This window comes from Schistocerca americana, chromosome 8 (genome assembly GCF_021461395.2).
Source record: "Schistocerca americana isolate TAMUIC-IGC-003095 chromosome 8, iqSchAmer2.1, whole genome shotgun sequence".
NCBI lineage: Eukaryota > Metazoa > Arthropoda > Insecta > Orthoptera > Acrididae > Schistocerca > Schistocerca americana.
This window is the reverse complement of record NC_060126.1, coordinates 521,028,822-521,050,863: the sequence shown is the minus strand read 5'-3', so window position 1 is coordinate 521,050,863 and position 22,042 is coordinate 521,028,822. Positions and strand designations below refer to the sequence as shown.

General features: G+C 44.1%; 1 protein-coding gene across 8 annotated transcripts in view; it reads right to left on the bottom strand.

The window, feature by feature from the left end:
* Nucleotides 1-22,042, bottom strand: part of LOC124545180 (mucin-5AC-like) — a 349,462-nt gene that overhangs the window by 35,051 nt on the left and 292,369 nt on the right. For all 8 annotated transcript variants that reach the window (XM_047124022.1, XM_047124023.1, XM_047124024.1 and 5 more), the window contains one exon: nucleotides 7,239-7,448. In XM_047124022.1, coding sequence (XP_046979978.1) covers nucleotides 7,239-7,448 — 210 coding nt within the window. The remainder of the gene's footprint in view (nucleotides 1-7,238; nucleotides 7,449-22,042) is intronic.

The window sequence follows — 22,042 nt, the reverse complement described above, 5'->3', positions numbered from 1 at the left end:
ACACCTCGTCCCTCATCTGTGGGGGTTCTGATTTATTCGCGTTTCGCTCTGACTGTCCTACCGCTTGAACCGCATCATGACACAGCATAGAAGTTCAGTCAAAGAAATAATTATAGGAGCCTCTACTATGCTACTTGTAGTACAGTCAAGAGAAGGAAATGAAGTCGCCCATTACAATCACAGTTATAGTTTTATCCAAAACGAAGAACGTGACTGCAGGATCTGCATAAATTTAAATATGTTAAATCGAATCTGCACACCAAAATGAATGAAAAGAGACCAGTCGAAATGGTTCGACGCTTTTTCGCCTCATCAAATAGGATTAACAGAAGAGGAAGAGAAAATTCAACGAAGGGCAGTGCATTTCGTCACTGTATCGTTTACTAAGCGTGAGAGAATCATGGAGATTCTGTGTATCGCGGAGAAGGGTACTGTTGAAATTACAAGAGCGGACGTTCGAAGAAAAGTTTTGCAAGATGTTACTTCCTCACATATGTCTCGCAAAATGACCACTACGACAAAAACAGGGAAATTATAGCTAGTAGAGAAGTTTGTCGACAGCCTTTTATGAATGGAATAGTGAAGGGGGAAAATGTTAGTGGAACTAGCCACACAACATCAAGGTTTTGTTGAAAGACAATCATTTCTCTAAATATGTCAAAATTCCGATGTGAACGTAAAGTGTACACTACAGATTCGAAGTTACCCCACATCGCTGCGTCCCCCCCCCCCCCCACCCCCCCCCACTGACATCTAAGGCCCGTCTTACGAGAGAGACTTTCTGGTCAAAATCGATTGCTTAAAGTGCGTGCGCCTTTCGTGCCGACGTGAAAATCAGGAATCAGTCATGATGCGGGCGTGCCTACGACGTCAGTCACCTAAGCTTTGTGCCAAGTGTGGCGTTCTAAATTTCCGAGTGTGCTGCGAAACAAGGGAGTATGGTGAGAGCTGCTGGCATCTGACGTCATTCTATTGTGGCTGAGCTCATTCCTGTTATAGAAATTGATTTTGTGCTTTCATATCTTCTTAATCTTTATTGTGTGGTTTGCTTTGTTTTCGTGAGACACTGAAAAACTATGCGAGGTCCTGGTATTTTCCTGTTAGTCTTCTCCTGCAAGGGATACGAAATATTTGAAACCAATAAGGCATTTACGTTTCACAGAGAAAAAGTCTACACCCTGCGTAACTAGGAACGTGGGTAGATAAACGTGTTTTAATGAAAATTATTTCAACAGTGTACACGTCAGAAGTATTTGCCGAGAAAAATTATTTTCGATTTTGTTTGCAACTTAGTCAGAAAAAATACGTGGCTCATTCAGAAATTAAAGAACCATTTTTCTATAGAAATTGTTGTTTGATTTAATTGAACGAAACTGTATTTTACATACAATTCAGTACCCAAGTTACTTTTCTACCTAGTCACCGTTCAAATTTAGGCACTTCTCGAGCCGTTTTACCAGCTCTTCTGTGACTTCTGCATACTCAGTTGCCGCCAAGTTGTTCAACCAATGATTAACGGCTTCTTAAGTTCGCCATCACTTCCGTAGCGTTGTCCACTCAAGAAAATCTTTCAGTTTGCGGAATAAGTTATAATCACTTGAGCTTAAATATAGACATTATGGCAGATGTTGAAACATTTCCCATTGAAACCGCTGAAGCAAGTCCTGTGTTAACTCCGGCAGCAGGCAATTTATGGCCTCACCTACCCACTTGTAGTCGACACCCTTGCGATCTCAAAACACCGTAGCCACAATCTTTCTGGTGCTCGAAATTTGTTTTGCTTTCTTCGATTGCGCTGGGGATTGTGAATGACGCCGTTCCATTAATTGGTGCTAAGTTCCTGGTGTGAAATGTGATATTGAAGTCTCATCACTAGGAAGAGTGTGATTAAAAAGTTCACCAGCCTTTCCGCTGTAACTCAGAAAAGTCACTGCAGCTGCCATTCGTTTGGCTTTGTGTTTGTCTGACAAAATTCGAGTAATCCACATGGCACACACTTTTTTTGTAACTCAGATGTGCACTAGCAGTCCCGAAATGTCTGGAAAGTGTAGTGTCTTGCGGTCAGCAGGAAAAAACTAACGGTCAAGTTTGAACACACTTTATTTAACTAAAACGCCTTCTTCGCGTGCACTAATTTCCAAACTCAAGAACAACAAGAAACAAAATAATTGTTGTGGTAGCAAAAGCCAGATAAGAGTTACAAGACAATGAAAAGGAATAATAACAACAAAAATACTACGCTACACAATTCCAAACTGGCGTTACGCCGAACAAGATACAAATTTATACAGAAGGCTATGGTGAGTGTCTACTAGGTTAGCCGTCCTAGCTCTAGGTACACACCGAGCGAGGTGGCGCAGTGGTTAGACACTGGACTCGCATTCGGGAGGACGACGGTTCAATCCCGCGTCTGGCCATCCTGATTTAGGTTTTCCGTGATTTCCCTAAACCGCTCCAGGCAAATGCCGGGATGGTTCCTTTCAAAGGACACGGCCGGCTTCCTTCCCCCTCCTTCCCTAATCCGATGAGACCGATGACCTCGCTGTCTGGTCTCCTTCCCCAAAAACAACCAACCAACCAACAACTCTAGGTACACACTGCCGGTCTGACTCTGCTGGAGTGCTTATAACACCGGTTCTGTGGAGTGCTACACTTAGTCACATTAGTTTCAATTGGTGGGTCTCTGTCACATTGCTTTTCACGAAGTAGTGCCGTGTTCATGTAGAAAGTCTGCTGATATTTACATTCACTGGAGGTGTTTTGGTATAAGCTCTTGAAGGGAGGTCGCCGGCCGGAGTGGCCGAGCGGTTCTAGGCGCTACAGTCTGGAACAGCGCGACCGCTACGATCGCAGGTTCGAATCTTGCCTCGGACATGGATGTGTGTGATGTCCTTAGGTTAGTTAGGTTTAAGTCCCTAGTGTTCAGAGCCATTTGAACCATTTTGAAGGGAGGTCGGCAGCCCACCTTGCTTGTCTGTTGTGTGGGCCCTTTAACTGAAAAGGGGCCGCTACGACAGAAAGAATGAGTGCAATCCACTAATTGTGAAACGCCTGTTTTCTTGGACTTTTGTTTCAAGCCCTGCTTCGAGTCTGCCAGTCACCGCTGAAGGCTGGCCAGAGCGGTCTTCGTTGTGAACATTCTACCATTAAACATGATACAGCATTTCCAAAACTGATGCTTCGTTCATCACACTACCACAAACCTCAGTTACCGGTCTATAGACCTCGATGGGTCGGACTCTCTGCGCGTTCAAAAAGCGGATAACACTGCCCGCCTCACATTTGATGGGACTGTCAGTTTTGTCACACATTTTGAAGTCACACAGCTGAGCAGTAAGGAACCATACTGGATCGTAGCTGCCGCCAAACAGATGTTGATTTGCACCAATGTCAGTGTTCGGTCGGCGGTAGTGGTGAGGTTACGCAATCAGTTGTCAAAACAAAACGGTCTTTACTTTCCAAATGACCGTGGAACAAAAGATAGCGCAACAAGGAGCAATAACTGCATTCGAGATATTGTCTGATGTGCTTGCAAGTATATATTTTCTCAAGCAAATAAATATAGTGTTCTGAAATGTTTGAATGACACTTTCCATATACTTTAAGTTCTCAGGAGTGTAAAGAATTTACCATGTGGCACTTGACAAGAATTCTGATTTGGTGATTGGCTCTGAGCACTATGCGACTTAACTTCTAAGGTCATCAGTCGCCTAGAAGTTAGAACTAATTAAACCTAACTAACCTAAGGACATCACACACATCTATGCCCGAGGCAGGATTCGAACCTGCGACCGTAGCGGTCGCTCGGTTCCAGACTGTAGCGCCTAGAACCGCATGGCCACTCTGGCCGGCATTTGGTCATTAATAAACTCTATTATCATTATTTGTTCTTACATTTTGTTACTATATTCCGATTTTTTCGTAAAAAGTTAGTCCCTCATAGGCTTACTTTCACCGTTCAGATGCCAGTATACACATCAGACCGCTTGGCGCTGAGATGTAAGCGAAAATAGCCTCTCGAAACAGACGAGACTCAGTACAGAAATAAAACACGAGAGGCGCTGCAGTAGACTCACTTATCTCGAGTAGTCAATTGAGACAGGAATGTCGATCGTGTAAAAATGCGAATGTTAACGACTGGCTGCGCTGACATTTCAGATCGGAAATTGACATCACGTGACCACCCCCACTTGGCTTCAGAGAACACTTGGCTCGGAGTATTCTACCATTCTGAATGTAGCTGCTAAGACGTGTGCTATGTCGCCTACTCCCATATCGCTTGCTTGTTCTCATTTTGTTTGCTTTCTCTGTCATTTTTTGTTTGTTATTTTATGTTTGCTGCTGGAATTTATTTATTTTTGATGTAGTTTACTCTAATAAAGTGATGAATACAGCAATCGGGTTAAAAATGATGTAGGATGCAGTAGTTATTTGCGTATTAAGATGCTTGCACGGAGTAGCGTAGTGTGGAGAGCTGCATCAAAGCAATTTTCAGAGAAGGTTGCAACAACAACAACAATAACAACAACATTGTTATGATGATGATTGTTACTGTTTAAGTAGTCTGTTACGCTTTGCCCATTAACTTAATTAAAAAAATAATGGGAGTCTTCATGATGTAAATACACGGTAAAGATAGAATACTTAAACTCTGAAATAGTGGCTTAAAGGAGTTTCGAGGTTTGCATTCTTGATGATTGTAATGGCCTTTTTGTATTCTCAAAACTCACTTAGCTGTTGCAAAATTATCCAAGAATATGACCCCATATTTAAGGTGGGAAAGAAAACAGGCATTATAGGCATTCTTAATTACGTTTTCACATGATGTCCATATTTTAAACAACATTGAAATTGATGCTATTTACATTTTTCACCACAAATTTAGTGATAGATTTGATAAGTATTGTTAGACAGCTAGTCATACACCTAGATCTGAAACTGACATGGTAACAATAGGCACACGCTCAGAAGGTATGTAGCAAGCAGTTAAAAGCGGTTTCATCCTTATGAAATGGGGACCGTTGTAAGAGAAAAACAGTTGTTGGCATGCTACACTTTCCTCTGTTAAAATTTTCTTCTTTGTGTTACTCTTTGTGAGTAATATACTTTACACCAATAATGCAGTATTCCTACTGCAAAAGAAAACAAACCAGAACTACCAAATGACTACTGAATATGCGACTGGATCATATATGACACCCCTCTCATTGTTTTATAACGTTAATTGTATTCGCATTATACACTAAGAAAATATCTTATTCCAAAAGCAAACAAAAGTTGAGTGAGTCATTATCACAAAGAAGTAACTTACACAGACGTGACCCTTTGTATGATAGTAATCTAGATTTCGCTTTTATGCTGAAGAAAACTTAATAGTTCTAACTTTGCTGGGATGAAGATGTCAATGAACTACCTTTACCAGTGATACAGATGCTTACAGAAATATGAGAGCTTGATGTCATACACCAAACACTAACAGAGAAGTGTTTGTGAAATTTGAAAGTTGTTTACTTGGCGTTACATAAACAATTGTACGACATGGGTATAAAGTAATAATTGTATTTAAGATAACTGTTTAAATGTAATTAAAGTAATCCACAATATGCCAGTAACGTGTGGTATGGTCTTGTTATTAATTTTGCGAGAAAGGCTTCAGTACCACAATACATTTTTCATTATTTAATGCACAAAAAATGTTGACTGTTGTTTAGTCTTGAGTCAATTTCTACAACGGGGTCACACACATACGCTACAAAAATAGCAATCACACGCTTTCTTTCTGTCAGGCGTAGGTTCTTAAAGTACAAATGAAGTGTAATTAGTATCATATTTTCCCCTTAATATCAATCAGCCATTTTAGTATATCCTCTAATTTGTTCAGTCGATAGGGATAACTGAAGGCTTAAAATGAGGAAAAGTTGGCGAATTTTATAGTTACGAATATACACTGAAGAGCCAAAGAAACTGGTGCTCCTGCCTAATACCATGTAGGGCAGCTGCAAGCACGTAGAAGTGCCGCAACACGACGTGGCATGGACTCTATTAATGTCTGAATCAGTACTGGAGGGAACTGACACCATGAATCCTGCAGGGTTGTCCATAAATCCGTAAGAGTACGAGGGGGTGGAGATCTCTTCTGAACAGCTCGTTGCAAGGCATCCCAGATATGTTCAATAACGTTGTCTGGAGAGTTTGGTGGGCAGCGAAAGTGTTTAAACACAGAAGAGTGTTCCTGGAGACACTCTGTAGCAATTCTGGACGTGTCTGGTGTCACATTGTCCTGCTGGAATTTCCCAAGGCCGCCGCAATGCATGATGGATATGAATGGATGCAGGTGATCAGACAGGATGCTTATGTACGTATCACCTGCCAGAGTCGTATCTAGATTTGTCACGGGTCCCATATCACTATAACTGCACACGCCTCACACCATTACAGAGCCTCCACGAGCTTGAACAGTCCCCTGCTGACATGCAGGGTCCATGGATTCATGAGGTTGTCTCCGTACCTGTACACGTCAATCCGCTCATTACAATACGAAACGAGACTCGTCCGACCAGCCAACATGTTTCCAGTCATCAACAGTCCAATATCGGTGTTGACGGGCCCAAGCGAGGCGTAACGATGATGTTTCGTTGAATGGTTCGCACGCTGACGCTTGTTGACGGCCCAGCAATGAAATGTGCACCAGGTTTGCGGAAGGGTTGCACTTGCGTCACGTTGAAAGATTCCCTTCAGTCGTCATTAGTCCCGTCCTTGCTGTACCTTTTTCCGGCCGCAGTGATGCCGGATTTCTGATATTCACGACACACTCGTGAAATGGTAGTGCTGGAAAATCCCTTCTACATCGCTACCTCGGAGATGCTGTGTCCCATCGCTCGTGCGCCGACTCGTTCAGACTCACTTAAGCCTTGCCACCGGTGTGACAACTGCGCCAGACGCTTGTCGCCTTATACAGGCGTTGCCGACCGCAGCGCCGTATTCTGCCTTTTTATAAATCTCTGTATGTGAATACGCATGCCTACACCCGTTTCTTTGGCGATTCAGTGTACAATCACATTCCACTCGACCGAAGAGTTCGTCACGTAGCCAGTCGCGTACAGCAGCTAGTCACGTGATGTCGGTTTCCGGTCCTAAACGTCAACGGAGCTGTGCGTTTTACCGGCGCGAGAGACAGTCCAGTGTGAAAGGGGGCTGAGGTGGGGCGGAGTTTATCGGCGGCGGCTGGGCGCACGCACCTGCACGACCACGGTGTCGGTGAGCGCCGCTGCGGCGCCCGCCAGGTCGGCGACGGTGGCGGTGAAGGAGGCGCCGGAGTCGGGCAGCGCCGGCGCGTCGGCCCGCACGTAGACGGCGCCCGTCTCGGCGCCCACCGTGAAGTGGCGGCTGCCCGCCGCGTCCAGGCTGTAGCGCAGCTCCGCGTTCTCGCCCTCGTCCGCGTCCGTGGCCTGCGGGCAATGGACACTCGAGTGAGACAATCAGTTTCGCGATCTGTGCATAATTTGTACGATTATTTACACTACTGTCCATTAAAATTGCTACACCAAGAAGAAATGCAGGTGATAAACGGGTATTCATTGGACAAATATATTATACTAGAACTAGCATGTGATTACATTTTCACGCAATTTGGGTGCATAGATCCTGAGAAATCACTACCCAGAACAACCACCTCTGGCCGTAATAACGTCCTCCATGCGCCTGGGTATTGAGTCAAACAGAGCTCGGATGGCGTGTACAGGTACAGCTGCCCATGCAGCTTCAACACGATACCACAGTTCATCAAGAGTAGTGACTGGCGTATTGTGACGAGCCAGTTCCTCGGCCACCATAGACCAGACGTTTTCAATTGGTGAGAGATCTGGAGAATGTGCTGGCCAGGGCAGCAGTCGAACATTTTCTGTACCCAGAAAGGCCCATACAGGACCTGCAACATGCGGTCGTGCATTATCCTGCTGAAGTGTAGAGATTCACAGGGATCGAATGAAGGGTAGAGCCACGGGTCGTAACACATCTGAAATGTAACGTCCACTGTTCAAAGTGCCGTCAATGCGAACAAGAGATGACCGAGACGTGTAACCAGTGGGACCCCATACCATCATGCCGGGTGATACGCCAGTATGGCGATGACGAATACACGGTTCCAATGTGTCTTCACCGCGATGTCGCCAAACACGGATGCGACCATCATGATGCTGTAAACAGAACCTGGATTCATCCCAAAAAATGACGTTTTGCGATTCGCGCACCCAGGTTAGTCGTTGAGTACACCATCTCAGGCGCTCCTATCTGTGATGCAAGGTCAAGGGTAACTGCAGCCATGGTCTCCGAGCTGATAGTCCATGCTGCTGCAAACGTCGTCGAATTCTTCGTGCAGATGGTTGTTGTCCTGCAAACGGCCCCATCTGTTGACTCAGGGATCTAGACGTGGTTGCACGATCCGTTACAGCCACGCGGATAAGATGCCTGTCATCTCGACTGCTAGTGGTACGATGCCGTTGGGATCCAGCACGGCGTTCCGTATTACCCTCCTGAACCCACCGATTCCATATTCTGCTAACAGTCATTGGATCTTGACCAACGCGAGCAGCAATGTCGCTATACGATAAACCGCAAGCGCGATAGCTTACAATCCCACTTTTATCAAAGTGGGAAACGTGATGGTACGCGTTTCTGCTCCTTACACGAGGCATCACAACAACGTTTGACCAGGCAACGCCGGGCAACTGGTGTTTGTGTATGAGAAATCGGTTGGGAACTTTCCTCATGTCAGCACGTTGTAGGTGTCGCCACCGGCGCCAACCTTGTGTGAATGCTCTGAAAAGCTAATCATTTGCACATCACAGCACCTTCTTCCTGTCGGTTAAATTTCGCGTCTGTAGCACGTCATCTTCGTGGTGTAGCAATTTTAATGGGCAGTAGTGTATAATGATGTGGGATGAGCCATTTTACATCCAGAATAAACGATGGAAACTCCAGGATGGAATACCACCAGTAGGGAAAAGATAAATTGTTACGCAGTACATAGAGGACGTGTTGAGTCACAGGCATAAACAATGAATAGACTGCTAACCTGTTAGCTTTCGAACAAAAACTCCTTCATTCCGGTTACTCACCTGGGCTCGACCTTCAACAGTCCCTGTCCTGCACCTGATTCCCTGCTCCCACTCTAGCACTCTCCATGCCGTCTCTTCCCCTCTGCCCTTTGCACCCAGCAGCCTGTATCGACCCCACACGCCCCTGCTCGCTCTCACAGCAGTAGGTGAGCTGCCCCCACACATACCCTGCTATCCCTACTCCTCGCCCTCCGCACCCCAATTCTTCTCCTCACGGTCTAGTCGCTAGCGTTGCTGCCTCTGGATCACGGGGTCCCAGGTTCGATTCCCGGCCAGGTTGAGGAATTACTCTGCCCGGGGACTGTCTGTCTGTGTTGTCCTCTTCATTTCATCATCGTCATTCGTGACAATTGATACACTGGATTGAGTTAAAAATTGGACTGTGTAAAAATGGAGAATTTGTAAGGGCGCTGATGACCGCGCAGTTGAGCGCCCCCCCCCCCCAAACTAAACATCATCGTTCTTACGCCCCTGCTCGCTCCCGCAGGAGCAGCTGATCTTCGCTCACACCATCCCCACTATCCATACCCCTCTCCCTCCGCACCCCAATTCTCCCCCTTACTCCTATCATCGACCACGAATTGCTGCTCACCTCAGAAGCGGGCGCAAAGTGCAGTTGGGCCTGAGTGGCAGTAGACAGTAGCTATGTACGTGGGTGGATTGTGCTTGTGTGAGTGTGTGTGTGTTTTGTGATTGTGAAGAAGCAGAAAAAGTTAAAAATTTAGCAGTCTTTTAATTGTAGCTATCTGCACTCAACGCCTATTCCTATTACATTCACATTACACACTTGTGTGAAAATATGGCTACGTGTTGACGATTAACATTTTTTTAACACAGTTGTGAACTTGTAATTCCTACACACCACCTTGTACACATTACGTAAATAGAACTTCTTCCACAGAATAGGAGTTGTGAAGGAGAAATTGTATAGAGGGAAGTAACAACTAAACGATTATCCAAGTTGATGCCTACAATCTAGGATTCTGGAGACATACCACCATACTTTCAGAAAAAAATACTGTCTACACAACTCAAAAATAACATAGGCACGTGACGTAACTAGCAGTAGACGTTACACATAAATTGAACGAAGAGAGAGGGGTTTTAGTGGGGTAGTGTCTGAATCCAAAATATAAGGGTCAATCAAAAAGTTTCGGTTTCAGATCGCTGTTGCAGCATACGTAAAACGCAGCACGACTCTGATGTGGGTATATAAGCACCGACCTGTAGGCAAGATATCAGTGAGGAATTTGTGTCTCTCTGAAGTACATGCGGAAAATGTGGAAATGTGAACTGTGGCCTCGTTATTATAAAATGCATCCAAACGCCACCAACATGCTATTATTTTTTTCTTGGATGCTGAAGGACAAACACCAGTAGACATGAATGAAGACTGTGTATGTTTGTCGAAAACTACTGTCGTGGAATGGTGCATCAAGTTTCGTGGTGTTCGCTGTTTGACACAGGGTGGCGGTCGACCTGGGGGCCAGCCTCATCCATTATGGGAAGCAACAAATGGGCGTCGATGATGCAGTTAGAGCAGGCTGGCGCATCACACCATTCGTGCACTCTCAGACGATCTCGACATCACCTTTGGTAGTGTGCAAAACATTACCTGGCAGGATTTAGGTCTACAGCCAGTGGATACCACAGGGCTTGAATGCCAAACAAAAAGCAAATCAGGTGGCTGTTTAACTGAAGAACCTGATGCATTACAGTTTTAAAGCCAGCATGTTCCTTGGACGTAATGTTACAGGCGACAAAAACTGGTGCCACTACTGGGAGCCACAGTTGAAAGAGTCCACGTTGCATTGGTGTCACCCATTGCCCTCTCGTCTCAAGAAGTTCAAGAGCCAGCCATGGGCTGGAAAGGCGGTGTTCACCCTGTTCTTTAATTACTAGGACCCATTTGCTTACTGATTCCGAGGAACCTGATGTCTCCATCACTGGATAATGGTGAAGTTACGACAACTCCAGTGGGAGGCATCTGAGCACCCACGCTGTCGTTCTGATCTCTGCCCATGTGATTATCACGCCCTCAGTCGCTCAAAAAAGGCCTTGAAAAATCGGCGAGTCCTATCGCACGAAGGTGTGTACCAGGCAGTAACGAACTTCTACACAGAAGGACACAGTGTTTTACCAAATTGGTATCTTCAACCTGGTGCGTTGGTGAGATGATTGCCTCGCTGCTCACTGTAATGGCAGGCATACCGATTCTGGAGAGTACAGCTTTTGAATGAAAACTTTTTGATCACCCCTTATAATTTTAAGAATATTATTTACCATTTCTTCTCTTGATTTATGTATATTTGGACTGATTACAATACCAGTGTCATCCTCAAGAAGTACTAATTCCGCTTGTTGTATATCAGAAGGAAGGTGGTTTACATATATTGAAACAATAGTGGACCTAAGATTGGGCCTTATGGAACATCAGAAGGGATTTCTCCAAAGTCAGAAGAGTCTCTGCTGCTTACATCAGTTGAATTATTAAGTAGAACTTTCTCATTCTTTTGGTTAGATATGACATTCAAATGGCTCTGAGCACTATGGGACTCAACTGCTGAGGTCATTAGTCCCCTAGAACTTAGAACTAGTTAAACCTAACTAACCTAAGGACATCACAAACATCCATGCCCAAGGCAGGATTCGAACCTGCGAGCGTAGCGGTCTTGCGGTTCCAGACTGCAGCGCCTTTAACCGCACGGCCACTTCGGCCGGCAGATATGACATTATCTATCCATTGATTATACAGTTGCCGGCCGTTGTGGCCGAGCGGTTCTAGGCGCTTCAGTCCGGAACCGCACTCATGCTATGGTCGCAGGTTCGAATTCCACCTCGGGCATGACTGTGTGTGATGTCCTTAGGTTAGTTAGGTCTAAGTAGTTCTAAGTCTAGGGGACTGATGATCTCAGATGTTAAGTCCCATAGTGCTTAGAGCCATTTGAACCATTATACCATCAGTTCCATAAAACCTTAGTTTATCCAGGAGAGTGTGATTTGCACAGTCAATTGCCTTACATAGGTCACAGAAAATACAGACTGATGCTATTTTGTTATTTAACGCTTTAAAATTTGGCGAGAGAACGTGTAAATAGCATTCTCAGTTCAGCAACTCTTCTCTAGCGCAAACGAGGCTGATATAGACAGAGCAAAACCTCTGGTGACGAAGGGACAGAGAAGGAAATCGGCCATGCCCTTTTGGAAAGAAACACTCCGGGATTTGCCATAAACGATTTAGAGAAATCACGGAAAACCTAAAACTGCATGTCTGGTAGGGGACTGGACCAGTCGTGCTCCTGAACGCGAGTCCAGTCTATTACAACTGCTTCAGCTTACTCAGTGGTGTAGTCAAGAGATAATGTAACGTTATGAATAAGAAGTTATTGAAAATTCACAGCCATCATAGTAAGTTACCAGTGTCTGACTGTGATTTCAGTAACAACCAAATCTCCACACCTTCTGTTTTGCTATACTCATAGCACATACACTATTTCGACTGTTGTAATGTTATTTCGGCCGTTCTCAACGACAGTATAATATTTCAAAGTAGCATTGTAACATTGTACGCTGTGTCTTATTTGTTGGCTAAAGTTTGTACTTCTTTCTGAGACTCTTTTGTCTTGTGCTAAGGATAATAACCTACCCCTGGTCGAAGTGTAGGAGGCCGTGAATAATCGCAGCAGTTATAAGTCATTAGCGATTGCTCAGGATATTTAAGAAATTCGCAGAGGGAAAGAGAGTTTACGGATTTAAATCAAAGTTTTCGATCAATTATCTACAACTAATCACAGAAGACTAGTAGTGCTCCACAGCAATAAGGGCAAGCAAAATGAAAAGTGTGAAGAGAAAACTTCTGAACAGGGAAACGTGCTTATGTTTCGTAAGTGAAATTACAGTGGGACCTCCAGGATGAGACCAGATACCAGGAAACGCAGATGCCAACCAAAAACGCGAAGAAGTGTAAGTAATCACTTATTTCCGTAAAGAACGAGACGTGAACTGTTTTATAATCTACATATCATAACAGAGCTGCATCATTGTAGACCCCACTGAAGATGCCTTAAAATAAAAGACGAAACGTGTCTGGAAGAAATAAAATACATTGCAGGAAGGAAAGGCGGTTTTTATTTAGAAAACAAATATTTCTGTGCTTGCTGTGGATGATGGCCACGCAAAGAAAGCTATTGTTCAAATATTTCGCTTACTTTATCTCCAGTTCTCTGTGGGTTTACTTCTTGTTGTTACAAACATGAAGCGATCGCTGACGAGCACCGTTGTGGAATTATTTTGCGGGTATGCAAACTGCATATGTGCAGGAAAAAGGTGCGGTACAGATCAAGTTCGAAGAACTTTGCACATTAAAAGGTCACACATAAGGAGAAACGATCATCATAACATAATAAGAGAAATCAGAGCTCAGAAGAAAAGATTTAAGTGTCCCTTTTCCTGCATCCTGTTCAAGAGTGGAACGGTAGAAAATTAGCTTAAAGGTGTTTCGATGGACCCTCTGGCAGGCACTTAACTGTGAATTGCAGAGTAATCATGTAGATGTAGATGTAGATGAAAGGTAGCACACAGCCACTGGACTATAAATACCAGAAATGTAAGGGCTGCTAGGCAAATTACTGGGTATACGAAGAAGAAGTGGTTGGGTTGTGTACCCAATGGCACCCTATATCGTCACACCAGGTAGTGGGCCCATATGAGGATGATGAATGCGATCTGCCAATATCTGTTCTTGGAGTCTCTTTACATGGCTACACTCATAGTGATGGTATACACAGAAATGGGGATCGTCTGAAAAAAACAATGTGGTGTCACTTTTGTGGTATCGTCCAAAGATCCTGGTGCCGTAACAAAGCTTGCACCTCGCATCAATACCACAGGAATTTAGGATGTCTCACTGCATTCCACCGCCCCACAGTGCCGTCGCACGGAGGCCAATATTCAGCCGAGTAGAGAAAGGCTCAGCCCAATCCGTGATCAACGATTAAGACGACAGCATTGTCTTAGATAGGACACCTGCGTGTTTCATGTCTCATGCTGAACTTTAACTGAGGATGAAATCTATGTGTACCAACTGAAGAGTCTTGCATCCAGTGATACTTTAATATTCAGAGACGGTTGTAAATACTTAGAAAAAATGCTATGGAAATGGATTACACAAAATTAAGTAAATCTTCATACTTTTCTTTAATGAACTGAACTAATATTTTACATGCACTGGTTTGTACTCGTTTTTCTCTTGGAGTAAGTAAAGAAGTCAGCTTGCCTCTGTAGACTGCCATGTCAAGAAAAATCGCAAGAATTGTTGGCCTGTTGGAGGTCCATGGCGTCCGAGACCACATCACACTGTCCATGTGGATACATGTCTTGCTGCATGTGAGCTTATTTCCTGACCTAGGTATCTCACATGACTCTATGATCCCTCCTTATCGAGTGAGCAATATGTTTGTTTTCTCAGTTGCTATTCATGTCGTGTCATGAAGATCTTTCATGGTGTGAAGTATGGCCTTCCTAAACCAACCGATCTGATATTCACATGAGAGTCGGGATCCTGATTGACGCAACCAGCAACATCACTGAACAATAAACCATAGCTATGACTGGCCCCAGTCTTGCCACTACCTAATTTCGACATGTGTTGGCAGATGTTTCTTAGACAAGACAAATTACCATCTTCTTACAAACAACCAAAATATTGATTCAACTTCAGAATGAGAAACCCATTTTGTAATCTTTTCTTATATAGAAAGTAGCCTACCAACTTTGGCGTTTATGCTGCATTGGTGATCAATTGCTTATCCAAGCCTGTAGTAGTACATATCATGCAAATGTAATATTTGCTGCATGCTGCCTACATTTTGTAGTTTTAGTGGCCTCCAGTGCAGTACCAAATGTGAGGATCTAAGTAGCCCATGTGTGTAGCCAATTCTCTTAGCTCTTGACTCATGGTGATGCGCATACTCAGCAACTGCGTACTGTGTGTCTCCAAAGCAGATAGTTCTTGTGTGTTCATTTATACACCCATCGAGTTTAGTGGTAGACATCTTCCACCTGTCTTCTATCTTTCTGAATCTTAATATATATAAAGCTGAGAATACATATGTACGTTTGGGAACTCCTCCCAGGCCCCTAGACTGAAGCAGACCAAATTGGGACACAAAATCCTTGCCCAAGAAGACCAACGTAGTAGGGTTTATAACGCTCAAGCTTTAATATTTAAGGAGATACGGACATGCGACCTTTTTAAACTCCTGCCATATAGGCTGCCATGCACAACAAGTGCATTGTTTGGAAATACTATCGACCTGAATTATAGACCTGCTCTGCAGGGCAGCCTACACATCAGACTCCTTATGGACAATCAGGTAGGTAACACGCCATAAGCAGATATATTGCATCTCCCCAGCATGTGCCCATCCATTTCTGTCCTTGCCCAGACAACAATGTGTCGTTTCTGGAGTGATGGCCATCAGTACATTGTGACTGTGTGGTTGCTAGATGTATGCCAGGCTCTTAGTGCGGGTATATTCCATTCCACAGCATTCATTCAATGTGAAATACCTACATGTTTCCATTCCCTTTATACACATGTGCAAATGCTACATTCATTATGTATCTGGAAAAGATGGCATAGTTCACTGTGTGACCTGGCTGAAAGGTATTGACACATCCTGACACTGGGTCCACCTGCTTAGCTGACTGGTAACGTGCTTGCCTCCCAAGCAGTGTGTCCGGTTCGATTCCCAGTCAGGTTGGAGATTTTCTCTGCTCGTGGACTGGGTGTTGTGTTGACATCATCATTTCATCCTCATCACCGGCACATGAGTCGCCCAATGTGGCTATGACTGAAATAAGACCCACAGTCGGCGGCCAAACTTTCCCAGATGGGGCCTCCCAGTGCCATAGGATTGTTTCATTTCATCCTGACACTGGACCTGTAGACTGTTTGTTACTCTTCTACTGTGACACATATGATGTAAATGGGCGCAACATGCTGAGACAAAAGCAGATGGCAATACATCAAGTGTGCTCCCATGACCTCTGTGCCAAACGAAAAAAAAAACGATGTTACATGTGCAGGAATGTCCTGAGGACATGGACCTACATCATGCACAGATGCAATCAACTGCAGCAACAGACAGAGTGTTTGAATCTGCCAATAACCATGCTGCAAACCTTCAACAGCTAAGACAGTATGGCTCCTACCCACAAGCACAAAAGACTTCGCTATGGCATGAGACATGCATCGAAATATTGATACAGCATTAGATAGTGAATTACATGCATTGACACAAGGGGATATGCTGCAACGCAGCCATGTATTACAGCACATACATGACCACATTTTTTTTCAAGATTGGGGGTGGGGGGTGGCTATAGCACCTGGTAGTGTCCATGTTGCCACCAGAAGGCAACACGCCCAGATATACATATAATAAAGCAGGGTGTAATGATGCATGTCTGGAACTCCTCCCAAACCTCTGCATCGATTTCAACAAAATTTCGTTCACAAATAGCAAACTTGACAAGTATCAGCACTGTGCAGTTTATAACCTCCTAGCTCAACCAGGAGCAGAGATACGGGTAAAAACGAGTTTTTTAAGCCCCTGCTCTACTGGCTGGCCTGCATGATAGTTTTGTTGTGTGGGAATGGTATCGACTGCCTTATCGACATGCTTTGCAGCACAGCCTACACGCCAGGGGGAAGAAATAGTTTTCCAATACCTGACATCTGCCAGCCGGTGTGGCTGAATGGTTCTAGGTGCTTCAGTCTGGAACCGCGCGACCGCTACGGTTGCAGGTTCCAATCCTGCCTTGGGCATGGATGTGTGTGATGTCCTTAGGTTAGTTAGGTTTAAGTAGTTGTGAGTTCTAGGGGACTGATGACCTCAGATGTTAAGTCCCATAGTGCTCAGAGCCATTTGAACGATTTGAACCTGACATCTGGGCTGCCCAGCACAATGGCGGGTTGTGTTGGAGGAGTATTGGCCTGCTTCATTGACTTGTTTCGCATGGCAGCCTACACGTCATGGGAAAAAAAGGATTTCCAAGCCTTTTGGGTATAGTCTTTGCTGCAGCCTTCTTTATCAACATCTTTTGTAGGGGCTCCACTTGCAGATGGGCATGTCTAGGGGATGGTTGAGATGGATGGAGGAGGAGATGGGAAGAGAGAGAGGGGAGTGGGAGGAGAAGGATATGGAGAGGGGGAAAGAGGAGATGGGTAGGAAGAGAGGGGACAGGAAGAGATGCAAGGAATGAGAGGGAGCGGAGGAGGGGATGGACAGAGAGAGCGTGGTGGATGTGGAGGACAGAAAGAGGGAAGGGAAGAGCAGACGGACTGAGAGGTGAGATTGACAGCTAGGAGGGCAAGGAGGTGATGGGCTGAGAGGGGAGGGGGAGATGGAGCAAGAGATGTTTGCATTATATGTGACGATCACGGACATAGGCGAAGCTGGGGGAAAAGGATAGGCTGAGAATATGTATGCATGTCCAGGAACTCCTCCCAAGCCTCTCGACTGAAGTGGACCAAATTTGGCACACAAAATCCTTGCCTAAAGGGGACCAACATATGGATTTATACGCTCTTTTTTGAGTCATCAGTCTTCTGACTGGTTTGAGGTGACCTGCCACTAATTCCTCTCCTGTGCCAACCTCTTCATCTCAGTGTGGCACTTGAAACTTACATACTGAATTATTTACTGGATGTATTCAAACCTCTGTATCCTTCTACAGTTTTTATCTCTACAGCTCCCTCTAGCACCATTGCAGTTATGTCTTGAAAAATGTCCTACCGTCTTGGCTCTTCTCCTTGTCGGCGTTTTCCATATATTTGTTTCCTCATCGATTCTCCTGAGAACCTCCTCATTCCTTACCTCATGAGTACACTTAATTTTCAACATTCTTCTGTAGCACAACATCTCAAGTTCTTTGATTCTCTTCTTTTCTGGGTTTCCCACAGGCCATGTTTCACTACCGTACAATGTTGTGCTCCGAAAGTATATTCTAAGCAATTTCTTCCTCAAATTAAGGCCTTTGTTTGATACTAGTAGACTTCTCTTGGCCAGGAATACCCTTTTTTCCAGCGCTAGACTGCTCTTTATATCCTGTCTGGTCTGTCTGTCATGGGTTGTTTTGCTGCCTAGGTAGCAGAATTTATCGACTTCATCTACTTCGCGATCACCACTCCTGATGCTAAGTTTCTCGCTGTTCTCATTTTTGCCATTTATCGTTGCTTTCATCTTTCTTCCATTTACTCTCAATCTATATTCTGTACTCTTAAGACTACTCATTCCATGCAGCAGATCCTGTAATTCTTCTTCACTTAGAGGATTGCAATGTGAATCTTATCATTGATATCCCTTCACCTTGAATATGAATCCCGCTCTTGAACCTTTGTTTTATTTCCGTCACTGCTTCTTCGATGTGTAGGCTGAACAGTAGGGGTGAAAGACCACATCCATGCCTCACGCCCTTTTTCATCTGTGCACTTCGTTCTTGGTCTTCTATCTTTATTGTTCCCTCTTGGCTCTTGTAGGTGTTTTGTATTACCCATCTTCCTCCACAGCTTACTCCTATTTTTCTCAGAATTTCTGTCATGTTGCATTTATTGACAGTGTCGAACGCTTTTTCCAGCTTGACAAATCCCATGAGCGTGTCTCGGTTTTTGTTTAGTCTGCTTCCATTGTCAACTGCAATGTCATAACAGCCTCTCTGGTGCCTTTACCTTTCTTAAAGTCAAAGTCATCGCCATCTAACACATCCTCAATTTTCTTTTCCATTCTTCTGTATGTTACTCTTGTCAGCAACTTGGATGCATGAGCTGTTAAGCTGATTGTGCTGTAATTTTCGCAGGAGGCGATTTTTGCAATCTTCGTAACTGTGTGGATGATGTTTATCCGAAAGTCAGTCTCATACATCCTACACACGAAAGTCAATAGTCATTTTGTTGTCACTTCCCTAATTATTTTAGGAATTCTGCAGGACTTTTATCTATTCTATGCCTTATTTTATCTTAAATATCCCAAAGCTCTTTTAAATTCTGATGCTAATACTGGGTCCCGTATCTCTTCTAAATCGACTCTTGTTTCTTCTTCTATCAAGTCACCAGATAAGTCTCCCCCATCACAGAGGTCTTCAGTGAACTATTTCCACCTGTCCACTCTCTCCTCTGCACCTTACAATGGCATTCCCTCCTATTGGCCTCTTAGTGTCACCGCTGTTTGTTTTAATTTCACCGAAGAATGTTTTGAATTTTCTATGTGCTGAGTCAGGCCTTCCGACAATCATTTCTTTTTCGGTTTCTTCACATTTTTCGTGCAACCATTTAGACTTAGCTCCTCTGCACTTGTGATTTATTTGATTCCTAAGTGACTTTTCCTAAGTGACTTTTATTTCTGTATTTCTGAATTTCCCTGAACATTTTTGTTCTTTCTTCTTTCATCGGTCAAGTGAAGTATTTCTATTGTTACCCGTAGTTTCTTCGCTGTTACCTTCTTTGTATCTATGTTTTTCTTTCGAGTATCTGTGATTGGCGTTTTTAGAGATGTCCATTCCTCTGAACTGACTACTGGGCTATTCGTCATCGGAGTATCTACAGCCTCAGAGAACACCAAGTGCACCTCTTCATTCCTTAGGACTTCCGTACCCCACTTCTTTGCGCACTGATACTTCCTGTCTAGTCTCTCAAACTTCAGCCTACTTTTCATCACTACTAAACTGAGATCTGAGTCTGTGTGTGCTCCTGGGTACGTCTTACAGTCCAGCATCCGATTTCGGAATATCTGCGTGACCATGACGTAGTCTAACTGAAATCTTCTCGTATCTCCCGACCTTCTCCAGATGTACCTCCTCCTTTTGTGATCCCTGAACTTTGGCGGCCGATGGATCAATGTCTGGTGCGCAGCCCAGTTCCACCGCGCAGTTGGCAAGGATAGAAAACAGGGGAGACATTCCGTGTACTCAGATGGACAGTAACTATACCTCGCAGACAGGTGCGCGAGCAATACGTGCAGATGTCAGCATTTGAGAGAGAACATGTGGTTGAGCTCAAAGAAGGCTGTTGGAGTGATCGACGAATCGCTGGACATTTGAACAGGAGCGATATCACTGCTCTACGATGTTTTCAGAAATGGATGAAACGTGGCCGAAAACAGCGTCAAGAAATACGCGGTCGACCGAGAGGGATGACAGAACGTGAGTCATCGTTATCATCAATTCCACGTGCAACTGGCGCTACAGCGACCACGAGGACCACCAACAGCCGGCTAACAGAAAGGAGAGGGCCGGCCGTTGACCTCTGTACACCAGGAAGCCAGAAGTGGGGATCGAAGTCACTTACATTTTCAATGTCTCATAAACTACTTAGTTGCGGATGTGAGATGTGTAGTATAATCTGTTTATTTGTTTATCGTTCAATTGTCGCAACTACGTCACAACCTGTGACCTCCTTTTTCCGGAAAACGCAAGCGTGGCTAGTTTAAACCCTTAACGAGTTGTTTTAGAGTGATATCCAGATCAGCAGTTTGTAGCTCGTCAAAATCGATGGGGTACAGGAATGCCCTGTCTTGGAGAATTTGTTGTGTTTATCACATCTGGCTCAATTACAGTGGCAAGTGCTGCCAGAGTATCTGCAGTGGCAGGTACGCGGCGTGCTCGGGGCCCCTTTAGGCTCACTGTCGCCGTAGGAGGACGACGCATTTACTTTGGTATGTTTTAAAATGCTCTGTTTACCTGCCCTAGGCAGCCTCGACTGTTCTCCTCGATTCGTCCGTCATGTGCTATTTTGCTACCGAGGCAGCAGAAGTCTTCCACTTCGTCTACTGTATGGTCCCTAATTTCGACGTTATGTTTAGCGCTGTTCTCATTTTTGTTACTTATATACTAGATTTTTGTCGTTCTTTGGTTTATTCCCACATCATGTGCTCAGTAGCTTGTTCATTTCGTGGAAGAGGTCTTATACATTACCATGTGTGGCGGAAAACAAGCGTTGCGAAACAATCAAAATTTGAAATAAAACGAGCAGTAACAACAATGAGGTATCAGTACAGAATTTAAAATTTTGAAATTTCCAGGAACGTATATGTACGTAAGAGTCTTAAATCGCCTTAAATCGCGTAAGGAATTATCTGCATTAACCGGCCAAGATCACAATTGTATCACTAGAAGTAATAATAATTTTGATAGGCTGTATATCAGAAAAGAGCGCTGTAAAACCTAAACCAATCTTCAGCGCATTTCCTGCAGAAATAAAGAACGTAAAAATATCAGGAACGTTTAAGAAAACGTTAATAAAGATGCTAATATCTAGTAGTTTTTATAGCATCGAGAAGTATGTAAATGATCCATGTTGACGCACGCCTGCTGCTTTGCTCAACAACACATGTGATGTGTTTTACTATGTGTTTCACATAAAGACTTTTTCTGCTGCTCTGTTTTGATTATTTTAGGCAGTCGGGCACAAAGAAAGCTACTGAAGCGAGGTTGGTGAAGATCAGTAATAAAGACATGTGTGAATTTTCGTGTGAAGTGGAGTGAGAGGAGTATGTAACTGTTGTGCAGCCATGGCTCTAGAAGTGGACGTACAGAACTCAAGATTTTCAGTATTTGTACATCATGCTACATTATCTATATTCTGCACACCTCTTTCTAAGATCTAGTCCTTATCATTATACACAGTGATCAAAGGATGAATAAGTATTATTATTTAATCCTTAATTTTAATAGCCCTTCTGAACCTTTCTTTTTATTTCATTGTTTCTTTCACATATAGGTTGTATAGCAAAGGAGAAGATGGCGTCTTATGTTCTCTTTTATCTCTAGCTCTTTCATTACTTATTTTTGGTTCTTGTAGGTACTGTGTATTACCCCCGTTTTTCTATAGCGTTTAGGTACTAATTTGACTGACGATTTCAAGCTTA